Raw genomic sequence first — 24,818 nt, forward strand, 5'->3', positions numbered from 1 at the left:
CTGGTAGGCAAAATGAATGGCAGAATGGGAAACAGGAGGATACATAATTATTTACTGTGCTCTGCACTACATTTCAGACCCCACATCGGTTAATGTTTATGTCAACTGCATACAAATTAAACAAAAAGCCCCACTGGTATTGCTACTGAAATGCATTGTTCGAATGCTGCCTCAAGATCACATAAATCTAGCAGCATGTTGCACCTCAGGTGATTTCTTCTTTCTAAACTTTACATTTCATTGCTTACAATGAACATACTTACTATATAAATGTTGTACCCTGTTAATATAACAAATCCATTATAAAAGATGCAAAACATTGCAGTTAGGAAAAACACCTGAAACTGATTTACTTTCACATTGTATGGAGTGATTCCCTAGTAGGTATATAAATACTTCTGTCAGTTCTATTTTTTCCTTCAGATAATTTGATTTTAATGCAATATCTCAGAAGTCATCAAGGTTGGACAGCAACATCACTCAGGCATAACTGAAATGTTTCCGAATCCAATCCAAAATGGAATTTTACATCAGCCTACAAGTAACTATACTTATAGTTCTTATTTAACATGTCATACACTAGTTGAAAACAGGAACTTATATACATATACACTCTTACATGAGTTACATTGTTGGCTCTTTGCAACAAAGCTTGACATTTCATTTTCCAATAATTACATAGCACTATCCCAGAGTAAAGACGTGAAGCTGATAAGTTCCACTGCTTCAGGTCTCTCCTATTTTAGCTACAGAATTTGAATTTAAAAAACAGAATACTTTCTCAATCATTTTCATCTTCAGCTGCTGGCTAGATAAGTTGACAGAACATACTTACACATATTTGGGTAATTAAAGCATAAAAGAAGAAAAAATAGGAGCAAGAGGCTTTTAGAAAGTGATATTTTGGGACAAAAAATAACATTTTTTTTAAAGTCACAGTAGAAGATTCACTTTTCCCTTTTAGAAAATTCAAATCTTAGGTCCCCTCAATCGTTCAGTGGTTAAATGCCGCTTATAAAATTTCATGAACCAGTTCAATCTCTGGTGTTCTATGGCAGGACAACTGATCTCATTCTGGACAACAGAAGTGACAGCACAATTGCCCGGAGTATCCCTGGTGTAGGAATAGGGAAAATAATCCAAGGTTCCTGCTCTTTATTATTTATCTGATGACTTCTACAGGAAGGTACATGTGTGGATATCAGGGTGAGGATAGGAATTTTGTCAGGATCATAGAATCATAGAAACTCACAGCACAGAAGGAGGCCATTTAGATGAATGAGCTCAGAGCGGATGAATGACTGCTCTCATTTGTATCTTCTGCTCTTATCTATGATCTCTTCCCACCCCACCATTCTACCAAGTTCTGACACTGGCTGCATAGGTTTACAAATGAAGAACAGATTTTGGTCAAAGGACCAGAGACTGTCGATACCTGCGTCAATGCGAGACAAGAAAAAGAAAAATATTTCTCAAACGAGCATATCAAAATTATTGTAAAATTCACAACCATAAAAGCAACAAGTTGCATTTATACAACATCTGTAACATGGCAAAAAGTCTCAAGGCGCTTCAGAGAAGCATAAAGCCTAATGGACACCAAGTCAAAAAAGGAGATATTACAAGAGGTGACCAAAAGCTTGGTCAAAGAGGTGAGGTATAAGGAGGTTCTTAAAAAGGTGAAGAAACAGAGGGTTTTAGAGAGGGAATTCCAGAATGGGGCCGAGATAGCTGAAGGCACAGCCGACAATGGTGTGACAATGGGAAAGGGGGACGCACAGCGGCCAAAGTCAGATAAACATGTTGGGGAGTGTGAGGTTGTAGCATTAGAGGAGGTTACATATGCAAGGATTTAAACACAAGGATAGAGTTTTAAACTTGAAACATTTGTAGACTGGAAGCCAATGTAGATCAGCGAGGACTGGAATGATGGGTGAGCAGGACTTGGTGCATGATAGGATATGGGCAGTGAAGTTTTGGATGACCAACCAGGAGAGCATTGGAATAATTGTTGACAAAAGCATGGATGAGGGTTTCAGCAGTATATATGCTCAGGTAGGGGCAGAGGCAGGCAATGTTACTGAAGTAGAAGAAGGGAGTCTTTGTGATGGAGATAAATGGGGTTGGATGCTCAGCATTAGGTTGAATTGGACGTTGCGCTTATGAACAGTCTGGTTCAATGTGAGACAGTGGTCAGGGTGGAGTTAGCGGCAAGGGTAAGGAGTTTGTGGTGAGAGCCAACGACAATGGCTTTACCTTTCCCAATGTTTAGCTAGAGGAAATTGTGGCTCTCCCCAAGGCTGGTTGTCAGACAAGCAGTCTGAAAGCACTGAAACAGTGGAAGGGTCGAGAGCGGTGGTGGGGAGATAGAGTTGGGTGTCCTCAACGTGATTTGGAAGATGGCCCCTTGTCTGCAGAGGATGTTGTCAGAGGAAGCACATAGATATGGAAGGGGATGTAGTGAAAGATAGATTCCCAAAGTAATCGTATTACGGTGGGAAGAGAAGCAAACAATAAAGGCACCGTCTACAATGTGTTGGCAAGAGTGAAACTAAACAAGGGCAATCCTAATGAGCTGGACAACGGAGGGGAGGCTTTGGAGAAAGATGTTGTGGTCAACCAAGACATAGGCTACAAAGGGGTCAAGGAGAAATAAGAATGTTGATCGTGACTTTGGTTAGGGCCATTTTGTTGTTGTAGGAGGGTGGAAACCTGATTGCAAGGATTCAAACAGGGAGTTGCGGGAGAGATGGGCATGGATCTGGTAGAAAAGGTTGGTTGGAGAGGGAGCAGTAGTTTGCAAGGGCAGAGTGGTTGAGCATTATTGGGGGCGGGGGAGAAAGGTGATGACGGCAGTTTTGAAAGGGTGTCGGAAGAGATGAAACCATTCACAATGTCGGCTAGCATGAGGGCCAATGAAGGAAATTGGGTGGTCAGCAGTTAAGTGGGAATGGGGTTAAGGAAGCAGGAGGTGGGTCTCATGGATGAGGTGAGCTTGGTAGGGCAATGGGAAAGAAACTAAGAGGAGACAGGGGTTCAGGGCTGTGATAAGAGCCTGGGGAGGTTTGGCATGGTGGGCAAGGGGAACAGGGGGAAAAGAACCAGAGGCCACTGAAATGGATGGCCCTAATCTTGGTGACAAAGTAATCTATGAGCTCCTCACACTTGGATGATGATGAGGTAGGGGAGAAGGGTTTAAGGAGATGGTTGGTTGTGCAGAAAAGAAGTTGGGGGTTATCTTTGCTCTCCAGAATGATCCTAGAACAATAGGTGTTTTTTCCAGGAGAGTGAAGGCCGCTAGAGCTCAATGCGGTTCAATCCAGAACTGGCAATGTATGATTAAGCCAGTTGTGCATCCCTTGGACTTGAGGGAGTGACCAAGATGGGAGACAGTGAAGACTTTGCTGAGGACAAGGAAATCAGAGGCGAAGTTGAGGGAATGGTTGAGCGAATCAACAGCTGCAGAGGTATTATGGCAAATGGGAGGGAGGGCCGCAGTTAAAGGGTAGGGAATTGGTCGTTTGAAAGTTCGATTGTAAGGGACTTGAAGAAATCATTGCAGTTTAAGTGCAATTAAGTTATTTTAAAAAAAGGATTTTCTGTACAAGCATAGCACGCCTGATCGCTAGCTGCATAGTGTACTCATTTCAAAACTCAACATAAATATCACAAACAGAAATGCTACCTTTCCAAATTGAACTACATACCTCATTCCTTTTTTTTCCCGGTAATCTAGTTCATAGCTTTGGATTGAGTCAGCATAGGAGTCCCGTGAACCTCCTTGGAGCTGCAGTCGTGATTGAACTGGGAACTGATGAACAGACGCATTGGGCTGGGATGTGGTATGATAGGGAGGTGGAATGCTGTTACTGGTCTCACTACGATAATCACTGTCTCTATCATCAACAGCACTGTCCGGATCTTCAAGTGCTGAAAAGAAAAAGGAAAACATTCACACCTATTGTCTATAATATGCTCAGTTAGATTAGGGTGCAGTATTTCAGGTTTTGCTTTGAAAAATTATTTTATACTCATTCTCCACAAGGTAAGTAGAATCAAACAGGCAACATGAATAATATCCTTTGGCCAAAGTACCATCTTCAGCCTAGTGGATTAAAAAAAAAGTTAAACTGAAAAAAATAATTATTTTATAGTAATCTGCACACCATAAGAAAGAGCTGAAGCATTTCAATTTTCCCTTATACTAAAGTGTTTAATTACATAGAAAGCAGGCATTTCATTCTAAATTTCAAACTATTGCCCTTTCTAGCACTATGATGTGCAGATATCAAAGAAAAATTGTATCTTTGAGAGGGTTCATGCATGCTCTGTTTGATAAATATTCATGCATACAGTGATCATTTTTTGTTTTTTCGTTCTTATAATGCAATACTAATAAAAAGAAAACATATATAATGATTGCACATCACAGACATGACACAGACAAATAAAGAAAGCTATGCAGACAAAGACTACATGAGGAAAAAAATAACACTAATGTAATCATACAATGAGGGATGTATGTATCCCCTATATGCATGAATACTCCAGGTCTCTCTGGTTGGAGCATGCTAACGTAGGAGCCAAGGTACTTGTGAGTAATAAATCATTACATACTTTGCTGCTCTCCCCATCCGAAATAACTCCAATTGCCTGGTGGATGCAAACGTTGGCAAAGAAGGGGAAAAAGAAGACTTCAGCAAACCATGGGGAATAACTGATGTGTTTTTGTTGTAGATAGAAATCTCAGTATCTTTACACCTTGCTCATAATAATGATGATGCAAAACAATATAACATTGAGAAAATAAAGCTTTTGTTGGTTTACTATAGCCTAGAAATTGTGAGCAATGTTCTCATCCAGGCACTTAATGCAATCATATCAAATTCCTTTCTATACTATTTTAACAGAGGTGCTACCAGTTTACTTTAAATGGGTTAATACCTCTGTTAAAATGATGGAGAGACATTCATAAGGTAACATTCGTTCACAGTAATTTCTAAATTTATGTCTTTGTATGTGCATGTATTGATTATATATAAAAATACAACATTGTTGCTCATTAAACTTCTATTTCCAGAACAAAACTGTTATGCACAGACCTAAAATAATACATCCTCCTAAATACTCCTATTTAATTTCACTAAGAAACATTGCTCCATATGATTCACAACAGTCAGGTGACAGCAAATCGCTGCATCAATATTCTGCTCTGCGTGCTGGTAGAATATGCATTTCTGCCTGAAATTTCTCCAAATTGCAAGTTCCACATGCTTCCTCACAGATTGTAAGGCATTCCCACAGGACAGAAGTAAAAAACAATGAAAGATTCACTCTGAGCCATCCTTACATGGCCCCTTGTGGTTGGTTCTAAAATATCAGAAGCAGAATCCGAGGAACAAGCTGTACGTGGTATTTATTGCACAGGGACCTAAAGAAAGGGGAAATAACAAGATAAAATCTCTCATTTTTAGAGATAAAGTTTTAACTCTATATGAATCTGTAAGCATTCTGAAGTACCAGCTATAACCAGGTATTTGGTTCAATTGAGAAATTTAGGTGCAGGGCCAGGGCCCATACTATAGGATACTACCAAGGTCAAAAATTAGGATAGATGTAATGAATCAAACAAATGTGGCTCAATGAAACCGAGTTTAGGCTTTAAAAGCCTGTAGCTGGGAAGGAGCAAGAGAAAGCTGAGGGGGTTAAGGAATTCCATAGTTTTAAAGGTTGGCAAAAGATAGTTGGGGAAGATGATGTTGCAACAAGTTTTTTCTTTAAACACAATGAGGATGAAGGGAGGAGGAACATTATTATAGAATCATAGAATAGTACAGCACAGAAGGAGACTATTCGGCCTATCGAGTCTGCACCGGATCTTTCATAGATTAATCCAGTTAGTCTCATTACCCTGCTCTTTCCCCATATCCCTGCAACATTTTCTCCTTCAAGTATTTATCAAATTCTCTTTTGAAGACTACTATTGAATCTCTATCCACCACCCTAACAGGTAGTGCATTCCAAATCCCAACCACTCGTTGTGTACAAAAGTTTTTCCTCATGACCCCTCTGGTTCTTTTGCCAATTACCTTAAATCTATGCCCTCTGTTTATTGACTCTTTAGCCAATGGAAACAGTTTTTCTTTATTTACTCTGAACCACCCCAGTTTATCCAGTCTATCACGTAACTGTAATCCTTCATCCCTGGAACCATTCTAGTAAATCCCCTCTGTACCCTCTCCAAAGCCCCCACGTCCTTCCTAAAGTGAGGTGCCTATAATTGGACACAATACTCCAGCTGGGGCCGAAGTAGTGTTTTATATCGGTTTAGCATAACTTCCTGGCTTTTGTACGCTATGGCCCAGAAATTGGGCTACTTACCGCCACGAGTTACAGCCGCAATCCTGGGACAAAAATGGCGGCCACCGCTGTAGCTCCCTTCTCTGCCATGGGACTTGGCCATTTTGGTGAGGGCCTTCGTGTTGGCGATTGCAGTGCTGGCCCTGGAGCTGCAAATATGGAGAGCGTGACGTGAGTCGGCGTACAACGCCGACTTAATGTTACACTCTGTGAACTTGGACCTTTGCGCGGAGTTTAGCGAAGGGTCCTTAGCTCATTCTGAAAAGCGAGCATGCAGTAGATTGACAGAGACACTGGGGTAGATTTTGCCGAACCTGTCGGGAAGAAGGCGGGACTTCCCCTTTCGGGTTTTTGACCCGCCTACTTCGACGTCCGGCCAATTCACGTGATTTTCCCTTGATTGGCCTTGTTGAGCCCGCCCAGCGGGCTCAGCAGACCAATTAAGGGCCACCCAGCAACAGGTGACATCACAGACTGAAATTGCATCTGTCAAGAGTTCTTGACAGATGAAATATCAGTGTCTCACAGCTGTTTGAGGCTGTGAAACACTGACACTCAGTTCTAAGCTGAGTCATTCTGCACAGACTCAGTTAGAACTGTCACCGGCACTCAAAGCTGAAGGCTGTCACTTTTGACAGATCGCAGCCATTCAGCTTTCAGTTCCGGCTGAGTGATGCGCTCCCGACAGCTACAGGAAGAAAGGCTGTTAAGGTAAGTACAGGTAAGTAAAAGTTCTTTACACACTTTAGACACACCAAACACACTTACCTTTGTACTCATGCACCCATCACTCACCTGAGCGCCGACATCGCGACCCCTCCAACTCCTTCAACCCGACGGCCCGCCTGCTCTACCTGGCGTGGTTTGGAGCCGTCGGGAAACCCACACGAAACCCCTCAAAATAGGGATTAGGCTAAAAACTGCCTGTTAACAGACAATTAATTGGCATTAATCCCTTCCCGCCTGGTTTCGGCGGGTCCCAGTGCAGGGCGGGTACCCACCGCCCCTGAAACTTACGTGGGGCGAGGTTTTGGGCGGGATGGTGTCGGGACCCCCAAATTCGGGATTTCCCCACCCCCCCCCCCCACACGCCTGAAACCCCGCCTGACGGCTCCCCGAAAATCTAGCCCACTGTCAGCACTTCTTAAAGGAGCACACACATCTTTCAGGTAAGTTTGCATTTAAGTTTTCGGACTGGATTTTTAATATTTTGTTGAAGTAGTGGCTTGCTGCAATATGTTAAAAGGTTTTAAAGTGTGCAGGGAGTTCTGCGGGATGTGTGCAAGACCTCTGATGGTAAAGGAAAGCCTCTGAGAAGACAGAAAATGCTGGAAATACTCTGCAGGTCAGGCAGTATCCATGGAGAGAGAAATAGAGTTCACGTCTCAGGTCGAGATGCTGCCTGGCCTGCTGAGTACTTCCAGCATTTTATGCTTTTATTTCAGATTTACAGCATCCGCTCGCAGAGAGAAGACAAAGATGCAGAAGAGGAAGAAACAGAAGAGGAGGGCGCAGAAGTAAGGATGCAACCCAGGCAGCCCTGTTCTGGCCGGGATATCCAGGATGGAATGATCCGCCTGCGGTACCAGTGACCACAACCCCAATTCCCCTTTCAACATTTGTCCCACACCTTGGCCAGAATTTTAACTCAGGAGTCGGGACTACAACTTTCGGGGTTCTAGTCCCGCCTCCATCGAGATGCGGCCAATCCATGCGATTTTGACTTGATTAACCTTGTTGAGCCCGACTGAAATTTCATCTGTCAAGAGGTTTTGACAGATGAAATATCAGCGTTTCACAGCTGTTTGAAGCTGTCAAACACTGACAGTCTTACTTCTAACATGAGTCCTTCTCCACAGACTCAGTTAGAAATCTCTCCTGCACAGAAAGCTGCAGGCTGTCACTTTTGACAGTTCGCAGCCGTTCTGCTTTCTGTGCCGGTGAGATGAGGGCCTCCCGAGACCTAAAGGAAGGAAGGCTGAAAAGGTAAGAAAAGGTATGTAAAACTTATTTAATCACTTTAGACACAGCAAACACACTTACCTTTGCACTCATGCACACATCACTCACCTGAACACCGACATCTCGACCCCTCCAAGTCCTTCAACCCGACGGTCCACCTCCTCTAACTTGGCGTGGTTTGGAGCCGTCGGGAATCCCACACTTCAACCTTAAAAATAGGGATTAGGCTAAAAACTGCCTGTTAACTACCTGTTAACAGGCAGCTAATTGGCACTAATCCCTGCCCACCTTGGGTAGGCGGGTCCCAGTGTGGGGCGGGTACCCACCTCCTTTGAAACTGGCATGGAGGCGGGTTTGGATGCGGGATGGGGTCGGGACCCCTGATTTCAGGATTTTAACCCCCCCCCACACTTCCAATCCCGACTCCACGGCCCAATGAAAATCCTGCCCCTTGTCTTCCCTCTGTGACTGACCATCACAGCATCCTCTTGGCCACAATGCTGAAATAAAAGCCACTACAAATCAAACTTTCCAATCCAACTTCATACATTTATCCATCCAATATGACATCAAGAAATCAACTAATCACCCCTTAAGCATTCCCTTAGTGACTGTCTTGTGTGTGCCTTTGCATATGCTACTGATGTCACGCTGTGCTACCCCAGTGGCTGCAGCATGGCTGGTGGGAGGCTGCTGACTTTCAGTGGGGGACACTGCAAATGGTCTTGGAGGTTGACCTTGATGAGCTGGTGGCTGGGAGTGTCAAATCGAGTGACGGTGTTTTTTCTTCTTCTTCTTCACTCTCCTCTAACACTTCTTGGCCAACCAATGGCTGGGCAGGCTGTATTTCTTGGGTGTGTGCAATGAAGAAATGAACATGGGTGGAGTTGAGGTGAGGGGAGGGCGGGAAAGCAAGAAGTGCATGCGAGAAGGAGGATAATGCATGAGGATACCAGCATCTTGTATCCTTTCAGCACTGCTGCTGGCCAAGGCTCAGCCATGCCCCTGCCAAGAATGGCCAGTGCTGTCTCCTCCAAGGGGGTGAGGTGAAGTTAGGAATGGGAGGTGTGCCTCGTGTTTGGTACAGATTGTTAGTAGGTGAGCGATTGGGGGGGGGGGGAGGGAGAGTCGTGCATTGAGCAGTGCATGAGGCTAGTGGTGCAGTTGGTAGGAGACGGCTTTCGGAGATGCATTCACTGACCTTGACCACAGGTCTGAGGTCATAAAGCTTCTTTGGGCACTGGAGCCAGGTCATGGGGGCAATACTCCTATTTGGGAATTCTCTTTAATGTAAAAAAAAATGTTTCAGGTGGCAGTTAAGCTGTAAGGGCGAAAAACTGCCTATTTTTAAATGATTTTTATTTTTTTCATTTTAGAAGGTAGTTTCCCTTTAAAATGTCAGCCTTGCTTTAAGAGAAGACTGTTCTTGCTGCAATGCGGCTTCATTGGGCCTCCTGCCGGCACTACCGCCACAAAAACAGCTTTACACATAAGTTTAGCGCTGGGCTAATGCTAATTAGCAACCAGCGCCAATATCCCAGTCCTGCCAGCGCCAATATCCCATTCCTGCCAGCGCCAATATCCCAGTCCTGCCAGCGCCATTATTTTCGGCAGCCGTTAACTCCGGCAAGTTTTTAAGCAATCTCGAATTTCTAGGCCTACGTCTCTATTTATAAAGCCCAGGATCCCATATGCTTTATTAATCTGTTCTGCCACCTTCAAGGATTCATTCATGGGATGTGGGCGTCGCCGGCAAGGCCTAATCCCTAATTGCCCTTGAGAAGTTGGTGGTGAGCTGCCTTCTTGAACCGCAGAGGGCAATTAATAGTCAACAACACTGCTGTGGGTCTGGAGTCACACATAGGCCTGACCAGGTAAGGACGGCAGATTTCCTACATTAGTGAACCAGATGGGTTTTTACGACAATCCGGTAGTTTCATGGTCACCATTACTGATACTAGCTTTTTATTCCAGATTTATTTAATTAACTGAACTTAAATTCCACAGCTGCAGTGGAGGGATTTGAACTCATGTCTCTGAGATTACTAGTCCAGTAACATAACCACAATGCTACCATAACACACTGCACCCTCTCTAAAATTGTACCATTTAACTTGAATCGTCTCTACTCATGGTATCACCTCATACATCGCATTTATGTAGGACAACATACTTGATGGGTAGGAGAGCAAAACTAAATGAAGCAATAATGGCAATAATACCTAAAAATAGAAAAAGATGATAAAGTTTGTAATGGAGAAAGGAGTAGGAAGCCAGAAGTGAGAGAAGGATTGCCCATCAGATCAAATAAGTTTTGTTTTGGTATTATGCTCACAAATATGGTTCTGGAAGAGACTCCCTATACAGTTGTGCTGCTCAAAGCTTTGAATGTACCTGAGCTTTGTGTTGCATTAACAGTTCTTGTTCTACAATAATGAAGATATCAAGTTCAATGTTGATAAGCATACGCAGGATATGTTGGCCTAGAAATTGCATCAAGTATCACCTGTTTCTCAGCCACTGCATGAACACATAAGGCGCCAAAATGGTGGGAAGGAATCGCGCACACACTTGCAGACGGAAGTGCGCTGGTCGTCATATTGGGAAAGGAAAAACAAGAGACATCCTGTATCCACGCCTGAAGCAGGCTTAGCCCCTTTGCATATGAAAATAAGGGGCCTAACACTTGCTTGAGGTTCCCTCTCAAGATTGGTTTGCCCAGAGGCAGTCAAAGCCATCAAGGGCTGCACTCAGGGGAACCAACCCTAGAGATCACCTGCAACAAAGAAGGTAAGTAACTTAACTGAATGTGGAGCTGGGAGGAGCTGGAGTGACAGCATCTCCCCCCCACCTCGGCATCCCCTCTCGACCAATCGCAGACCCCCTGGCCTCATCTCCCAACTCCCAATTATGGACCCCCTGGCCTCCCCTCCCGACCACCGATCTAACTCCTCTCCAAAGTTTTCAGAGATATTTTTGTACTATCACAATTTATATGATTATTTCGTATAATTGTACTTTCAATACAATTTGCAACCAATCAAAGCTACATATCCAAATTTAAATGTTTACAAATATATGAAAAGAAAGGTGAGAAAAGACCCTTCCATCCATCCTCATCCTAGTCATTGGACAGTCCAAACCTGTGCTGTACTTCCCCAACTGTTGTAATGCTAACTCCAAGGGCCGCATATAGTGACTCCACTATTCCCAGCCAGAATAGAGATAATTGGTAAGTGCTGTAAGTGACTGGGATTGATTTGTATGTAACTATCCTCTACTTGTAGTGTCCGCGTATCAATAACACATGGACTGCAGGAGAACGGTAATAACAGGTGTTTACTGAACAGAGGGTATGCTGGAACTAACTGTACAAATTACTACACGCTGTTATATACAGGTGTGGTCACTACTGGTACTGCAGTATACAGGGGCTGTAAAAGATAGTTCCTCTCTTAAAAGGTACATACATTACAATTCCTCCCCTTTTAGATAAACAGTACATAACATTCATTTAACAATTAAATAATAACTAACTACAACTACAATGTTCTTTGTACTATATACATCAGCTGAAAGTAATCATTTATAAATTCAGTCTTTGAGGAGGCTTCCTGATCCTGTCTGGATAGCGCCTTTCGCGAGTATCCTGTTCTTGCGGCGGAGTCGATTCTGGCTCATAGTATTGAAAGCTGACGAACCAACCAATGACAGGGGTAGACGCAATCTGTACTTCGGGTTCATCGTGGTATGATCGTGGTATGGGTTTGACTTGTTCCTGTGACTCTAGAATCTGGTCAGCATGGCGTCTCACGATGCTCTCTCCAACGTCCACTGTGTACATTAGTGGTCCCTGCCGTGTGCATATCGTTCCTGGCTGCCATTTTTCTGTTCGGTAGTCGCGGGCCAAGACTGGTTGCCCTATCTTGAAGCTCCTGGTTGGCTTCTCATTGATGTGCTGGAATTGCTTATTCTCAACATCTCGTCTTATGTTTGGTTTGAGCAAATCCAGGCGACATCTTAACCTTCGGTTAAAGAACATCTTGGCTGGAGCTTGGTTGGTGACTGCATGTGTCGCAAGAAATTATCCACCTTGTGTTGCAGTGGTATGTTGTCGTTATACATCGCCTTTATTGCTTTTTTAAAGGTTTGAACAAACCTCTCAGCCAATCCATTTGTGGCTGGATGATATGGGGCAGATGTGTAATGCCTTACCCCATTATTCCTCAACAACCTCCGGAAATCCTCAGACACAAACTGTGGTCCATTGTCGGAGCAAATCTGTTCTGGCAAACCATTCCTGGCGAAGATGGTCCGTAGGACTGCAATACTTTTCTCCGTGGTGGTGGAGGACATTTTGATGACTTCTGGCCATTTCGAATGTGCATCCACGGCGATTAAAAACATTGAGTCCATAAATGGACCAGCAAAATCAATGTGTACCCGTTGCCATGGAGATGAGGGCCACTCCCATGGGTGTAGCGGGGCCTGTGGTGGAGCGTTTTGGGCTTTCTGGCATCCTGTGCATCTCTTGGTCATTTCCTCGATTTCTTTATCAATTCCCGGCCACCACACAAACGCCCTGGCTAGGCTCTTCATTTTTACCCCTCCCAGATGACCCTCATGAAGCTCATTGAGCACTCTATCTCTCAACTTGGGTGGAATTACCACTCGGGATCCACACATCAAGGTCCCCCGGCACACTGACAGCTGTTCTCTCCTTGGCGAGAATGCTGGCAACAGTGAGTCGCCATGTGCTGGCCATCCCTTCACCGTCAAATCATAGACCCGAGAGTGTGTCGGGTCATTTCGGGTCTCCTTCTCTATACTTGAGTTTGGGTAGACATTCGACTATGGTCGAATGGAATATCTCAACAGGGTCCACAGCAGGTGCTTCCTCCACCGTAGGCAGCGTCAGGCGCGACAGCCCATCAGCGTTTCCATGCTGTTTCGTGCCCTTATACTCTGTGTCATATTGATGTGCCCCTAGAAAAAGTGGCCATCTTTGCAGCCGTTGCGCCGTCATCACCGGAACGCCCTTCTTTGGGTTAAAAATGGAGACAAGAGGCTGGTGATAAGTCAGTAGGTGAATTTCTGCCCGTGCAGATAGTGATTGAACTTCTTCACACCCCACACCAGGCTGAGGGCCTCCCTGTCAATCTGGGTGTAGTGACGCTCGGCTGAGGTTAACGAGCGTGACGCAAAGGCTATTGGCCTCTCTGAACCGTCAAGGAATTTGTGCGACAGCACCGCTCCAATGCCGTAGAGAGACGCATCACAGGCCAACCGAATTGGTAGTGTTAGATTGTAATGGGCCAATACTTCTTTTGAAGTGATTAGGCATTTACATTTCTGAAAGGCACGCTTACACTCATCACTCCATTTCCATGCTACTCCAGTTTGCAGCAGGGCGTTCAGTGGGTGCAGAATTGTAGACAAATTTGGCAAGAACTTATGGTAGCAGTTCACCAACCCGAGGAACGACCTCAGTTGCGACACATTTTCCGGTGCTGGAGCCTTGGCTACTGCCTCAATCTTGTCTGGGGACTTATGTAACCCCTCTTCATCAATCACGTGGCCACAATACGAGATTTGTTTCCTGAAAAACTCGCATTTGGGGCGGTTGGCTCGTAGCCCATATTCTTGTAATCTAGTGAGCACCTGCTCCAGGTTGGCAAGGTGTTCACTGTCATTTTCGCCCGTAACCAGGATGTCGACAAATAACACTGGGTCCCCGGGATCCCTTGCAGGACTTGTTCCATCGCCCTCTGCCAAATAGCCGGAGCTGATGCTACCCCGAATACCAGTCGGTTGTACTGGTAAAGACCTTTGTGAGTGTTTATCGTGAGGTATTTTCTAGATGCTTCTTCTATCTCCATTTGTAGATACGCTTGGGCCAGATCAATCTTTGTAAAGCGTTTCCCTCCAGATAGTGAGGCGAAAATATCTTCTATCCGTGGAAGTGGATATTGTATTGTGTGAAGGACTGGGTTCACAGTTACCTTAAAGTCCCCACAGATGCGAACCTTCTTCGGCTCCCCAGGCGCGCTGCTCAATGATTTCTTCATTACAGGAACGATGGGTGTGGCCCACTCGCTCCAGTCCACCTTGGACAGCACACCCGAACGCTCCAGACTCTCCAGCTCTGCTTCGACGGCTGGGTGGATCGCATACGGTACTGGTCTGGCCTTAAAAAAATTTGGGTTTGCGTTATCTTCAATTTTTATCATTGCTGTTACGCCTTTTAGAGTCCCAAGTCCTTGCTGGAACACCTCTTTCGCATCAGTTAGAATTTTTGACAGTCGTCCAGGTGTGACGTCGTCATCCTTTTTGTCAGCCACAGTTAGCGCCTGAATGGAATGCCAATCCAATTGTATTTTTCGGATCCATTCACGTCCCAATAATGGTGGTCCTCCATCTTGTAGTATATATAGATACAGTTTCTGTGTTTCCTTGCCGTTGTATTTAACGGGCACCCTTATTTTTCCTCTGGGGTAGACTTTTTGCCCTGTATATGTCTTCAAGACAATGGACGTGTCCTTCAAGGGTATGTGTGAGAATAGCCGCTCGTAGTCTCGTCGATTCATGACTGTTAGGGCTGATCCTGTGTCCAATTCCATCTTTACTTGGGACCCTGCTATCATGAGGGTGACCCAAATGGTTCGGTGATCCTCCTTTGCGATCACGTTGTGTAACTTTAGACAACTTAGTCTCCTGCTCTCGGAGTCATTATTACTCTTCTGATCTTCTGAACTATTGTCCGTCATCTTTTGTACTTTCTTGTACTTTTCCTTAGTAGTTCTTTTAGTGTTGGTTTTCTTTCCCGACCTACAGACTCGTGCTATGTGTCCCACTTTTCCACATTGCCTGCATACTTTGTCCTTAAACCAGCAATCCTTCTGGTCATGGGTTGTTCTGCCGCAGCGATAGCACTTTTCTGCTCCATATGCCATTTCATTGGTGCTATATTCTTGCGGTTTCTGTTGTATTTCCGCAGCTCCCCATGCTGCTGCTTCGTAGGATACTGCCACGCTGAAAGCCTTTTCTAGCATAAGGTCCTTTTCCGAAAGTAGTCGTTTCTGGGTTCCTTCACTCTGGAGCCCGCAGACAAACTTATCCCTTAAGGTATCTGCCAGTCCTGCTCCGAACTGGCAGTGTTTCGATAACTTGCGTAGTTCCGTAAGATAGTCAGCATTACTCTCGTCTTTGTGCTGGTCTCTTTTATGGAACTTTAATCTTTCTGCTATCAGCAGTGGTGTAGGGTTTAGATGTTCCTGTAAGATATTGACAATCTCTTCAAAGCTTTTCTCGATTGGTTTAGCTGGGGTAATTAAATTCCGCAATAGGCCGTACGTTCTCGCGCCTATCAAATTCAATAATACCGACGCCTTCTTTTCATCGGCCACCTCATTTGCCTTGCAGTACACTTCAATTCTTTCCACATACGTGGTCCAGTCTTCTATTTTGTTGTCGAAAGCAGTGATGCTGCCACTCTTCGGCATCTTGGGTGGTTTAAAATGGCGCCTCCCGTGCTTTTCCTTCTTCCCCAATGGATTAAAATGGCGCCTCCCGCGCTTTTCCTTCTTCCCCCTGCTGCCAATGCTGCTCCTAGCGTTCTAAATAGTAATGGCGGCGCCCCGCGGCTTTCTGCGCGTCTCTCTTTTGTTAATTAATTTTCTTAGTTTTATTCTTCTTCGACGCTGTCCACTGTGCGTCTCTTTTCCTTCCCCCTTTTTAAATTTTCTTTAACGCTGCCCGGCTCTTGAGCACCGGCCACGCCCTGTGCGCTCCCCCCTCTCTCTCTCTTTTTCTTCCCGACGACGCAGCTCGGCCCCCTTGCAGAGCCGCTCGATCGAGCTCTAGCCCGCCGCAGTCCGGGAAGGGTCAGCGCACTACCTGCTACCAGCCCGACTTGCTGGGACACCTTGACTGGAGAACCAAGCCCCAGCTCTCCACAGCTTCCCCTGCGATTCTCTGAACTCCGATGGATCACTGGCGGTTGCCCACGGTCGACGCCCGTTGCTCTGGCTTCGACCTCCAAGAAGCTTCTTTTCAGGGATGGATCCCCGTGAGGTGATGCCGCACTGCTGGTGAGTTTGAACCTGCTCGTCGCCACTGTAGTGTCCGCGTATCAATAACACACGGACTGCAGGAGAACGGTAATAACAGGTGTTTACTGAACAGAGGGTATGCTGGAACTAACTGTACAAATTACTACACGGTGTTATATACAGGTGTGGTCACTACTGGTACTGCAGTATACAGGGGCTGTAAAAGATAGTTCCTCTCTTAAAGGTACATACATTACACTACTCACTGCATTTTGCTGGAGAAATCACTGTGCTTTATTGGGAGAAGTTGCTGAGTTCCGTTTGCGGCTGCAGTTCATAGAGATTCTATTTTAATACACTTTGTTTGCTTTGCTGTTTGCTGAGTAAGTACTGTAAGTCCTGCTGGAAGTGCTGTCCCACCTCCAACTCACTGGCTGACAGAGTGGTGTCAACAGACACTCTGAACTCAGGGGAGGCAAAAAAAGAGAAAAAAGCCTGTGGCCAACTTTAAAACCTCGGGGAAATTCCTCTCTGTCTTCTGAAGACATTCAACCAAGCTCCAAAGACTATGGTTATCTATGAAGGATCACTACATACACTGAAATTATTTCCCTCACCCCCCAATGTTTGAAAAGCTTGCCAATTTGAATAGCTTAACTTGCTCTCGTTAGTACAATAAGAAAATATTAAAAATAAATTCAAAGCATTTTTCTTCATGCATGGGGCAGAACATCAATACTACTGCTCCAACTCATTCTCCACTGTACAAAAATCCATCACAGGACTCCTTAAAATGAGAGTCCAAATGATCAGTCCAAATGAGCTCCTACTTTCAGAACTCTACATGTAATTAGTTAGAAGAGGCTTGAGAACGATGCAGCCTTTTTAAAAGGGTAGGTTGGGAATGTTTACAGTAGAGGGCATAATACTTCCTTTGTAAAATGGAGGTTACATTTTTCTCAGAAAGAGGGCAATAAAGCAGGAAAAATGTTTTGGAAGGTGTTTTATACGAAAATGGTGGTTCATTTACAGCTCATGGGAAAATTGAAATGGTACTGCAGTACCTCTTAAACCTGGTTTATTTAAGAGTAAACACGTCTTTTCTCTTCAGCCATGCTTCATCTGCAACTGGCTTGTTCACAGATCTCCATCAATGCCATTCTCAAGATATTAAATACACAACAACAGCCTCATAAAAAGGGACTTTTTCCCCTTCCAGTCTTTCCATTAAAATGGCACAACTGAATTCTGGAACAGCAGCTTAGAGAGAGGTTAATACTGCATCCCACCATTCCAAATACAGCACATTCATGTCAAATACCGTGCATCACCCCACCTCTTAGAAGATGGTTAATCAGTAAACCAAATTCTGCAAGGTGCTATACCGAACCAAAGTTCACTTATACTTTACATAACGAATACAAACCATTTATAAATAACTGAATTTAAATCTCAAATTAACACATTGAAGTCAGAAAGATAATTATTATGCTCATTGTTCTCATTTTTTTTTATATGCAATGTTATGTGAGAAATGGAGCATTTTGTCCATGTTGTTTTTTGTTCTATCTGTTCTTTAATGTTTTTTATTAATGGGTTTGTTTATCGAAATAATCCAGTCTGAGAGTGCACCTTTCATTGTGCCAGTGCATTCATTCCTAGAGACAACTGGGATGTTACTAGTTGGATTTTATATTTTAATATTCGTTAACTGCAAACTATTTGCATTGAAATCACCAAAAGTACTTTGTGATAACTGCTGGCTTTGTTCCGAAAATGAAAACAAAAAGAATTTACAGTCAGGTGACAACTCAATTTAGGTCTAGCACTTATTCGGTGAACATAACAGCATTCCAGGGGTAATTCCTGGAACTGCAGACAAACTGTGTCTTTAATTGTATGTGTATGATTTGCAGTTTTATTTGATCTTAAAGATGCAATTTTGATTTCATATAGGTTTAGGTTGTGTTATTTTATTTTACTAAACTGAAATATTAACTTGTTCCTTCTATAGGAAACTTATCTTGAACATACAACACCTGTAAATGAAATTGAATTCACAATTTTATATCTTAATCATCTAAGGCTAACACAAACTAACACAGTCAGAAGAGATGTATTCCAGTTAACGGCAAACGTTTAATTTATGTACAAGAAACTGACGGACATTCAGGATGCAATTATACTTCTACTTCCACATTGACAAGAAGTGGTTTCGACTATGTATCTACGTATAAATGGGACGGGTTACAATATTAAACCCCAAGTGGGTTTTAGGCAGGCGATGGGGCGGGGGGAGTGTGAAATACACCCGAAATGGGCGGAAAGTGAAAGCTGGCCAACGAGTGGTCAAAATAGCTCAGGTGAACAGAAGCTGCTGGCCGGCACTGCGTAGGCTCACCGGCAAGCAGGCGAGTCATGGAGAGGGGGTTTCAGGACAGTCTTGCGGGAAAGGGAGGGGAGACCTGGACACACAAAGGAAAGTTTACACTTACCTTGAAGAGTTTCTTCTGACTACAGAACAGCTGCACACCTGCATTAACCTGGCAAGAAAACCGCAGCGGTTTCCCCACTCAGGCCCCAATTAAAATGATACTGGGATCCATTTGACATAATAGGACCCAGATTTGTATAAATTCATGAGGCCCCCCACCTGCTTTAGGTGGGCGTTGCATCTGGCTGCAAGACCCTAACGTTTACAATGTGAAATGGCACAAAAGGGTCGAGTTCTGAGCGGGTAAGTAACCTGCTCGATTTTAACTACCCGCCACCTCGGTTTCTACCATGCGGGTAGGGTTAAAATCTGTTCTGAGCGCATACTTCAGCAGTCAGATTCTTAAGCACACTAAAGGTAAGTAGTGCGAGCCCTCCACCCACACCAGTTTGAGTTTGCATCAGGTGTAGAGTAAGTCCAGCCCAGTGTAAAGCCGCATTTTAAAAGTGCCCAGTTGGTCCACTGCACCTTTGAGACCCTTGATGAACTTATTTTCCAAACAGCAAGATTTATTTAACATCAAAAGGTAGAAGGTTGTAGTTTCTATCAGGAAATTACAAGGATAATAGAATCAGGTAGGTAATCATTAAGGCTAAAATAAGGACTAACATAATTCAATGCTCTACATTCTTAGAGACAATGGGCTCGATTTTCCAAGCCCCGAGGAGGCGGGTTTGGAGGCGGGAGTGGTGGGAAAATTGCAGGAACCCATCCCGCCCCCAACCTGCCTCCGTGCCAATGTCCCAGGAGGCGGGGACTCGACATGTGCTGGGAGCCACCTCCCCGAGGCGGGAAGGGAATTAGTGCCAATTAACTGCCTGTAATTGAGGAGGCGGGATGGGGGCGGGACAGCTGGTTTCCGGGTTCCGGTCCCGCTCACAGCTACATCCTCTCTGCAGACGTGATTTTACCTTGATTGGCCTTGTTAAGCCCGCCCTGCAGACTTACCAGCCAATTAACAGGAAGCGGGTCTCCACCCAATCCTCTCTATCTACTTTATCACTTCCCTATCTCACTAACCACCCCTCACATTTACCCTCATCTGACTGCAAGCATATCAACTAACAACACACAACATACATGGGTAGGCACTTGAGGTTTAGCCAATGTCCATGTGAAGTTTCTGGTAATGTATTGTCATACAGTGAAATCTCTTTCAAAAAGTGACCCTTATTGGACATATCTGATCGCACCTGGAGAAGCGTCTTCCTGAGTTCCAGTGATTGTTCAGTCTTAACTACCCCCACCCCCCGCTATACTGATGAGCGTGCATGGAATGGCTTGGACATTAAAGGGATGCTCCAGGTTGCTGGTGTGGGATGGTGTCAACCTGGCACATCATGTGGCAGCCAGGGTTTACAGCGTCAAGCAAAGAAAATCTGGCCATGGTGATGCCATTGCTGGCCTCCTGGCCAGCAATTTTGTCAGCGGCTGATGCCCTGTGTCCGGTGCAACATCAGGTGATGGCGGAGAAGGTTGGTGATGAAGTTGGTGATGTTGGTGCTGGGGCTGATCGTGGAAGGATTCAGAGGACCAAGGTGTGATTGTTTCATTGGCTCCAATGTTGCTGGAATAGATGGCAGCTGCAGGTGAGATGACAGAAGCGATCTGTCACTGGTGAGAGAGGTTCTCCCAATGAGGTGGCACTGGAGATACAGCTGGATCTAAAAACTTGTAAGCTAAAGAAATCTCTATATGTATTAAAATGCAGTAACCTACATTTTCTGTGCTCTGAAACTCTCCATCTGCAACATGCTTTTCACAAACATCAGAGCAGACTCAAAACACACCAGGTTGAGCTGGCGTGTTCGCCGAACAGCGGGTAAAAAGTGGGGAAGAAGGTAAAATTAAAATTAAGCCTCAAAATACTCTTAAATTGGCTCTTAACGAGCCAAGAATTGTATCCCCCGCCGCTTGGTGTCAGGTCAGTTCTGCGCTGACAGACCTGACACCTGGGAGACTCACATGGAGGTGGACCTGCCTCCAAACCTGCCCCCTCAGTGCGATTAAGTTCGTGGCCAAAGTATTTGTTTCATTTCTCTGCCATTTCCTTATTCCCCATTATAATTTCTCCTGTCTAAGCCTGTAAGGGACCCACATTTACTTTTGCTAATCTTTTCCTTTTTATATACCTATAGAAGTTTTTACAGTCTGTTTTTATGTCTCTTGCTAGTTTACCCTCATATTCTATTTTCCCTTCCTTTATCAATTTCTTGGTCCTCCTTTGCTAAATTCTAAAATCCTCCCAGTCCTCAGGCTTACCACTCTTTTTGGCAACATTATAAGCCTCTTCCTTTGATCTAATACTATCTTTAACTTCTCTTGTTAGCCATGGTTGGACCACTTTTCCTGTGGGGTTTTTGTGCCTTAAAGGAATGTATATTTGTTGTAAATGATGTATTAATTCTTTAAATGCTAGCCATTGCTTCTCTACCATCATACCTTTTAATGTAGTTTCCCAATCGACCTTAGCCAGCTCGCCCCTCATACCTACTTAGTTTGCCAAAACCATCTTCCTTTGTGCTAGGTATGACTCTAGTCAGTGGAGAGTTTTCCCCCGATTCCCTGATTCAATTTTACTAGGGCTCCTTGAGGCCACACTTAGTCAAATGCTGCCTTGATGTCAAGGGCAATCACTCTCACCTCACCTCTGGAATTCAGCTCTTTTGTTCATGTTTGGACCAAGGCTGTAATGAGGTCGGGAGCTGAGTGGTCCTGGCGGAACCCAAACTGAGCATCAATGAGCAGGTTATTGGTGAGGAAGTGCCGCTTCATAGCACTGTCGATGACACCTTCCATCACTTTGCTGATGGTTGAGAGTAGACTAATGGGATAGTAATTGGCCAGATTGGATTTATCCTGCTTTTTGAAGACAGGACATCCCTGGGCAGTTTTCCACATTGTCAGGTAGCTGCCAGTGTTGTAGCTGTACTGGAACAGCTTGGCTAGAGGCGTGGCTAGTTCTGGAGCACAAGTATTCAGCACGACAGCCAGGATGTTGTTGGGGCCCGTAGCCTTTGCTGTATCCAGTGTGCTCAACTGTTTCTTGAGAGTTCGTGGAGTGAATCGAATTGGCTGAAGACTGGCTTCTGTGATGGTGGGTGTGGTGTATGTGCCATTAAGAGCCCCCTGTGTACTGTAATGCCGGTAATGGCCACTCGGGCTATATAAGCCTGTGTATTGTCTTGTATCTGTTAGTTCACCTCCAGACTTTGTCCAGTAAACACCTGTAAACCAACTCCTGCATTCCATGTCTTCATTAACACACGGATACAACAGTGGCGACGAATTGGAAACGGACTTACCTGCAATTCAGCAGCACCTCAAGGAGATCGATTCCTCAGATGAAGGAAGAAGAAAAAAAACTGTGGTTTCACCAGCTAGCCCGGCTGGTGGCAGGTACTGCAACAATCCTTCCTGGGCGGCGGGCTGGGGCTCGATCGGCTGGCTCTACAGCGGGACCAAGCAGTGAAGGTGCAGGCAAACAAATACGAAGGGTGCAGCACTCGGGAGACGGCCAGCTCTGCAAAGCAGGTCGGCGTTCGGACCACGCAGAGGGCGGGGAAAGTCCCAGAGAGTCCGGCGGGAACAAGTCTCCGACTATTAAAAATATTTGTATAAATAAAAACCGCGGAGAACAGCGTTGTCAGCAGCAACAGCGGCGGGAAGCGCCATTTTTTTTTCAGCAAGGAAGAAAGGAAAGCGCGGGAGGCGCCATTTTTTTTTTAGGATGCCTAAGACTGGCAACATTACTACTTTCGATAGTGATGTAGAGGATTGGGCCATATATGTGGAAAGAGTGGAAGTATATTGCACAGCGAATGAAATAAAGGATGATAAAAAGGCATCGGTACTTCTAAATCTAATGGGCGCAAGGACATACAGGCTGTTACGAAACTTAATCACTCCAGCCAAACCGATGGACAAGAATTTTAAGGAGATTGTTGATACCCTACACTGCCAATTCGGGGCAGGACTGGCAGATTCTCTACGAGACAAATTCGTCTGCGGTCTCCTAAGTGAAGGAACACAAAAAAGGCTACTTTCTGAGAAAGATTTGACACTGGACAAGGCTTTCAGTGTGGCTGTATCATACGAAGCAGCAGCAAGAGGAGCTGCAGAGATACAGCAAAAGCCACAGGACTTCGGCACCCATGAAATGACACGGGGTTTCGAGAGATGTTATCGCTGCGGCAGATCCACCCATGACCAGAGGGACTACTGGTTCAAGGACAAAGCATGCAAGCAATGCGGAAAGATGGGACACATTACACGTGTATGCCGATCTGGAAACAAAAAATCCACTGACAGAAAAAAAATCAATAAAGAAAAGTACAGAAAGGTACAAATGATGACGGACAGTAGCTCCGAAGACCAGAAGAGCGATAGCGACTCCGGAAACAAGAGACTAAGCTCTCTCAAATTACATAATGAAATTGCCAAAGAAGATTACCAGACCATTTGGGTTACCCTCACGATAGCGGGGTTCCCAGTTAAAATGGAGCTAGATACAGGATCAGCTCTGACCGTCATAAGTAGACAGGATTACGAGCGGCTATTTCCGCGTATACCTTTGAAAGACACATCCATTATCTTGAAAACATATACGGGGCAGAAAGTATACCCCAAAGGGAAAATAAAGGTGCCTGTCCTTTACAACGGCAAGGAAATACAGAAGTTGTATTTATACGTTCTGCAAGATGGTGGTCCACCGCTGTTGGGACGTGAATGGATCAGGAAGATACGTTTGGACTGGCACTCCATTCAGGCACTGACGGTGACCAGTAAGAAAAAAAATGATGATGACATCATACCTGAACGATTAAAAGACATCTTGGCCAACGCCAAAGAAGTGTTCCAACAGGAACTAGGAACCTTGAAAGGCGTCACCGCCTCAATAAAGGTGGAAGATGCGGCAATTCCAAAGTTTTTTAAGGCAAGGCCGGTGCCATACGCAATTCGTCCAGCAGTCGAGGCAGAGCTGGAGAATTTGGAAAAGACAGGCGTGTTATCCAAGATAGATTGGAGCGAGTGGGCAACACCCATCGTCCCGGTCATGAAGAAAACGTTAAATAATGATAAATCTGAAGAACAGAGAAAAATTCGCATCTGTGGGGACTTCAAGGTGACTGTAAACCCAGTCCTTCACATGGTACAGTATCCTCTTCCGAGGATAGAAGATATTTTCGCCTCACTATCCGGAGGGAAACGTTTCACAAAAATTGACTTGGCACAGGCATATCTACAGATGGAGGTTGAGGAGGCCTCGAAAAAGTATCTCACAATAAACACACACAAAGGCCTGTATCAGTACAATCGACTGGTTTTCGGAATAGCATCAGCTCCAGCTATCTGGCAAAGAGCTATGGAACAAGTCCTGCAAGGGATTCCTGGGACTCGATGCTACCTAGACGACATCCTTGTAACAGGAGAAAACGACAACGAACACCTTGCCAATTTGGAGAAGGTGCTCACTAGGCTGAGAGAATGGGGCCTACGAGCAAACCGCCCCAAGTGCGAATTTTTCCAGAAACAAATATCATATTGTGGCCACATAATTAATGAAGAAGGGTTGCATAAGTCCCGTGAGAAAATTGAAGCGGTCATAAAAGCACCAGCACCTGAAAATGTCTCACAATTAAGGTCGTTCCTGGGATTGATAAATTACTACCATAAATTTTTACCGAACTTGTCAACTGTTCTGCACCCTCTTAATGAACTGCTACAAACGGGAGTAATTTGGGAATGGAGCGAGGACTGTAAACGTGCCTTCCATAAATGTAAAGGCTTGATCACGTTCAAGGAAGTTTTGGCTCATTACAACCCATCACTGCCAATCAGACTGGCGTGCGATGCATCCCCTTACGGCGTAGGAGCGGTATTATCACATAGATTCCCTGATGGCTCAGAACGGCCGATAGCTTTTGCGTCACGCTCATTGAACTCAGCTG

At 44.8% G+C, this 24,818-nt stretch overlaps 1 protein-coding gene across 13 annotated transcripts in view; it reads right to left on the reverse strand.

Annotated features, from left to right (window-relative positions):
* unc13bb (unc-13 homolog Bb (C. elegans)) overlaps positions 1-24,818 on the reverse strand; it is an 807,248-nt gene that overhangs the window by 323,064 nt on the left and 459,366 nt on the right. For 8 of the 13 annotated variants that reach the window (XR_015074481.1, XM_085972932.1, XM_085972897.1 and 5 more), the window contains 2 exons: positions 4,618-4,653; positions 3,708-3,930 (listed from right to left, as the gene is read on the reverse strand). Coding sequence is in view for 12 of the 13 variants with exons in the window: in XM_085972932.1 (XP_085829058.1) it covers positions 3,708-3,930; positions 4,618-4,653 (259 nt within the window). In the remaining variant the exon portion in view is untranslated. Of the gene's footprint in view, positions 1-3,707; positions 3,931-4,031; positions 4,552-4,617; positions 4,654-24,818 lie in introns of those variants that run through there. The other 5 variants (XM_085972924.1, XM_085972914.1, XM_085972906.1 and 2 more) reach the window with 2 other exon arrangements.

The sequence above is a fragment of the Somniosus microcephalus genome, chromosome 2, assembly GCF_052327205.1.
Source record: "Somniosus microcephalus isolate GS21.2 chromosome 2, FLI_Smic_1.0, whole genome shotgun sequence".
NCBI lineage: Eukaryota > Metazoa > Chordata > Chondrichthyes > Squaliformes > Somniosidae > Somniosus > Somniosus microcephalus.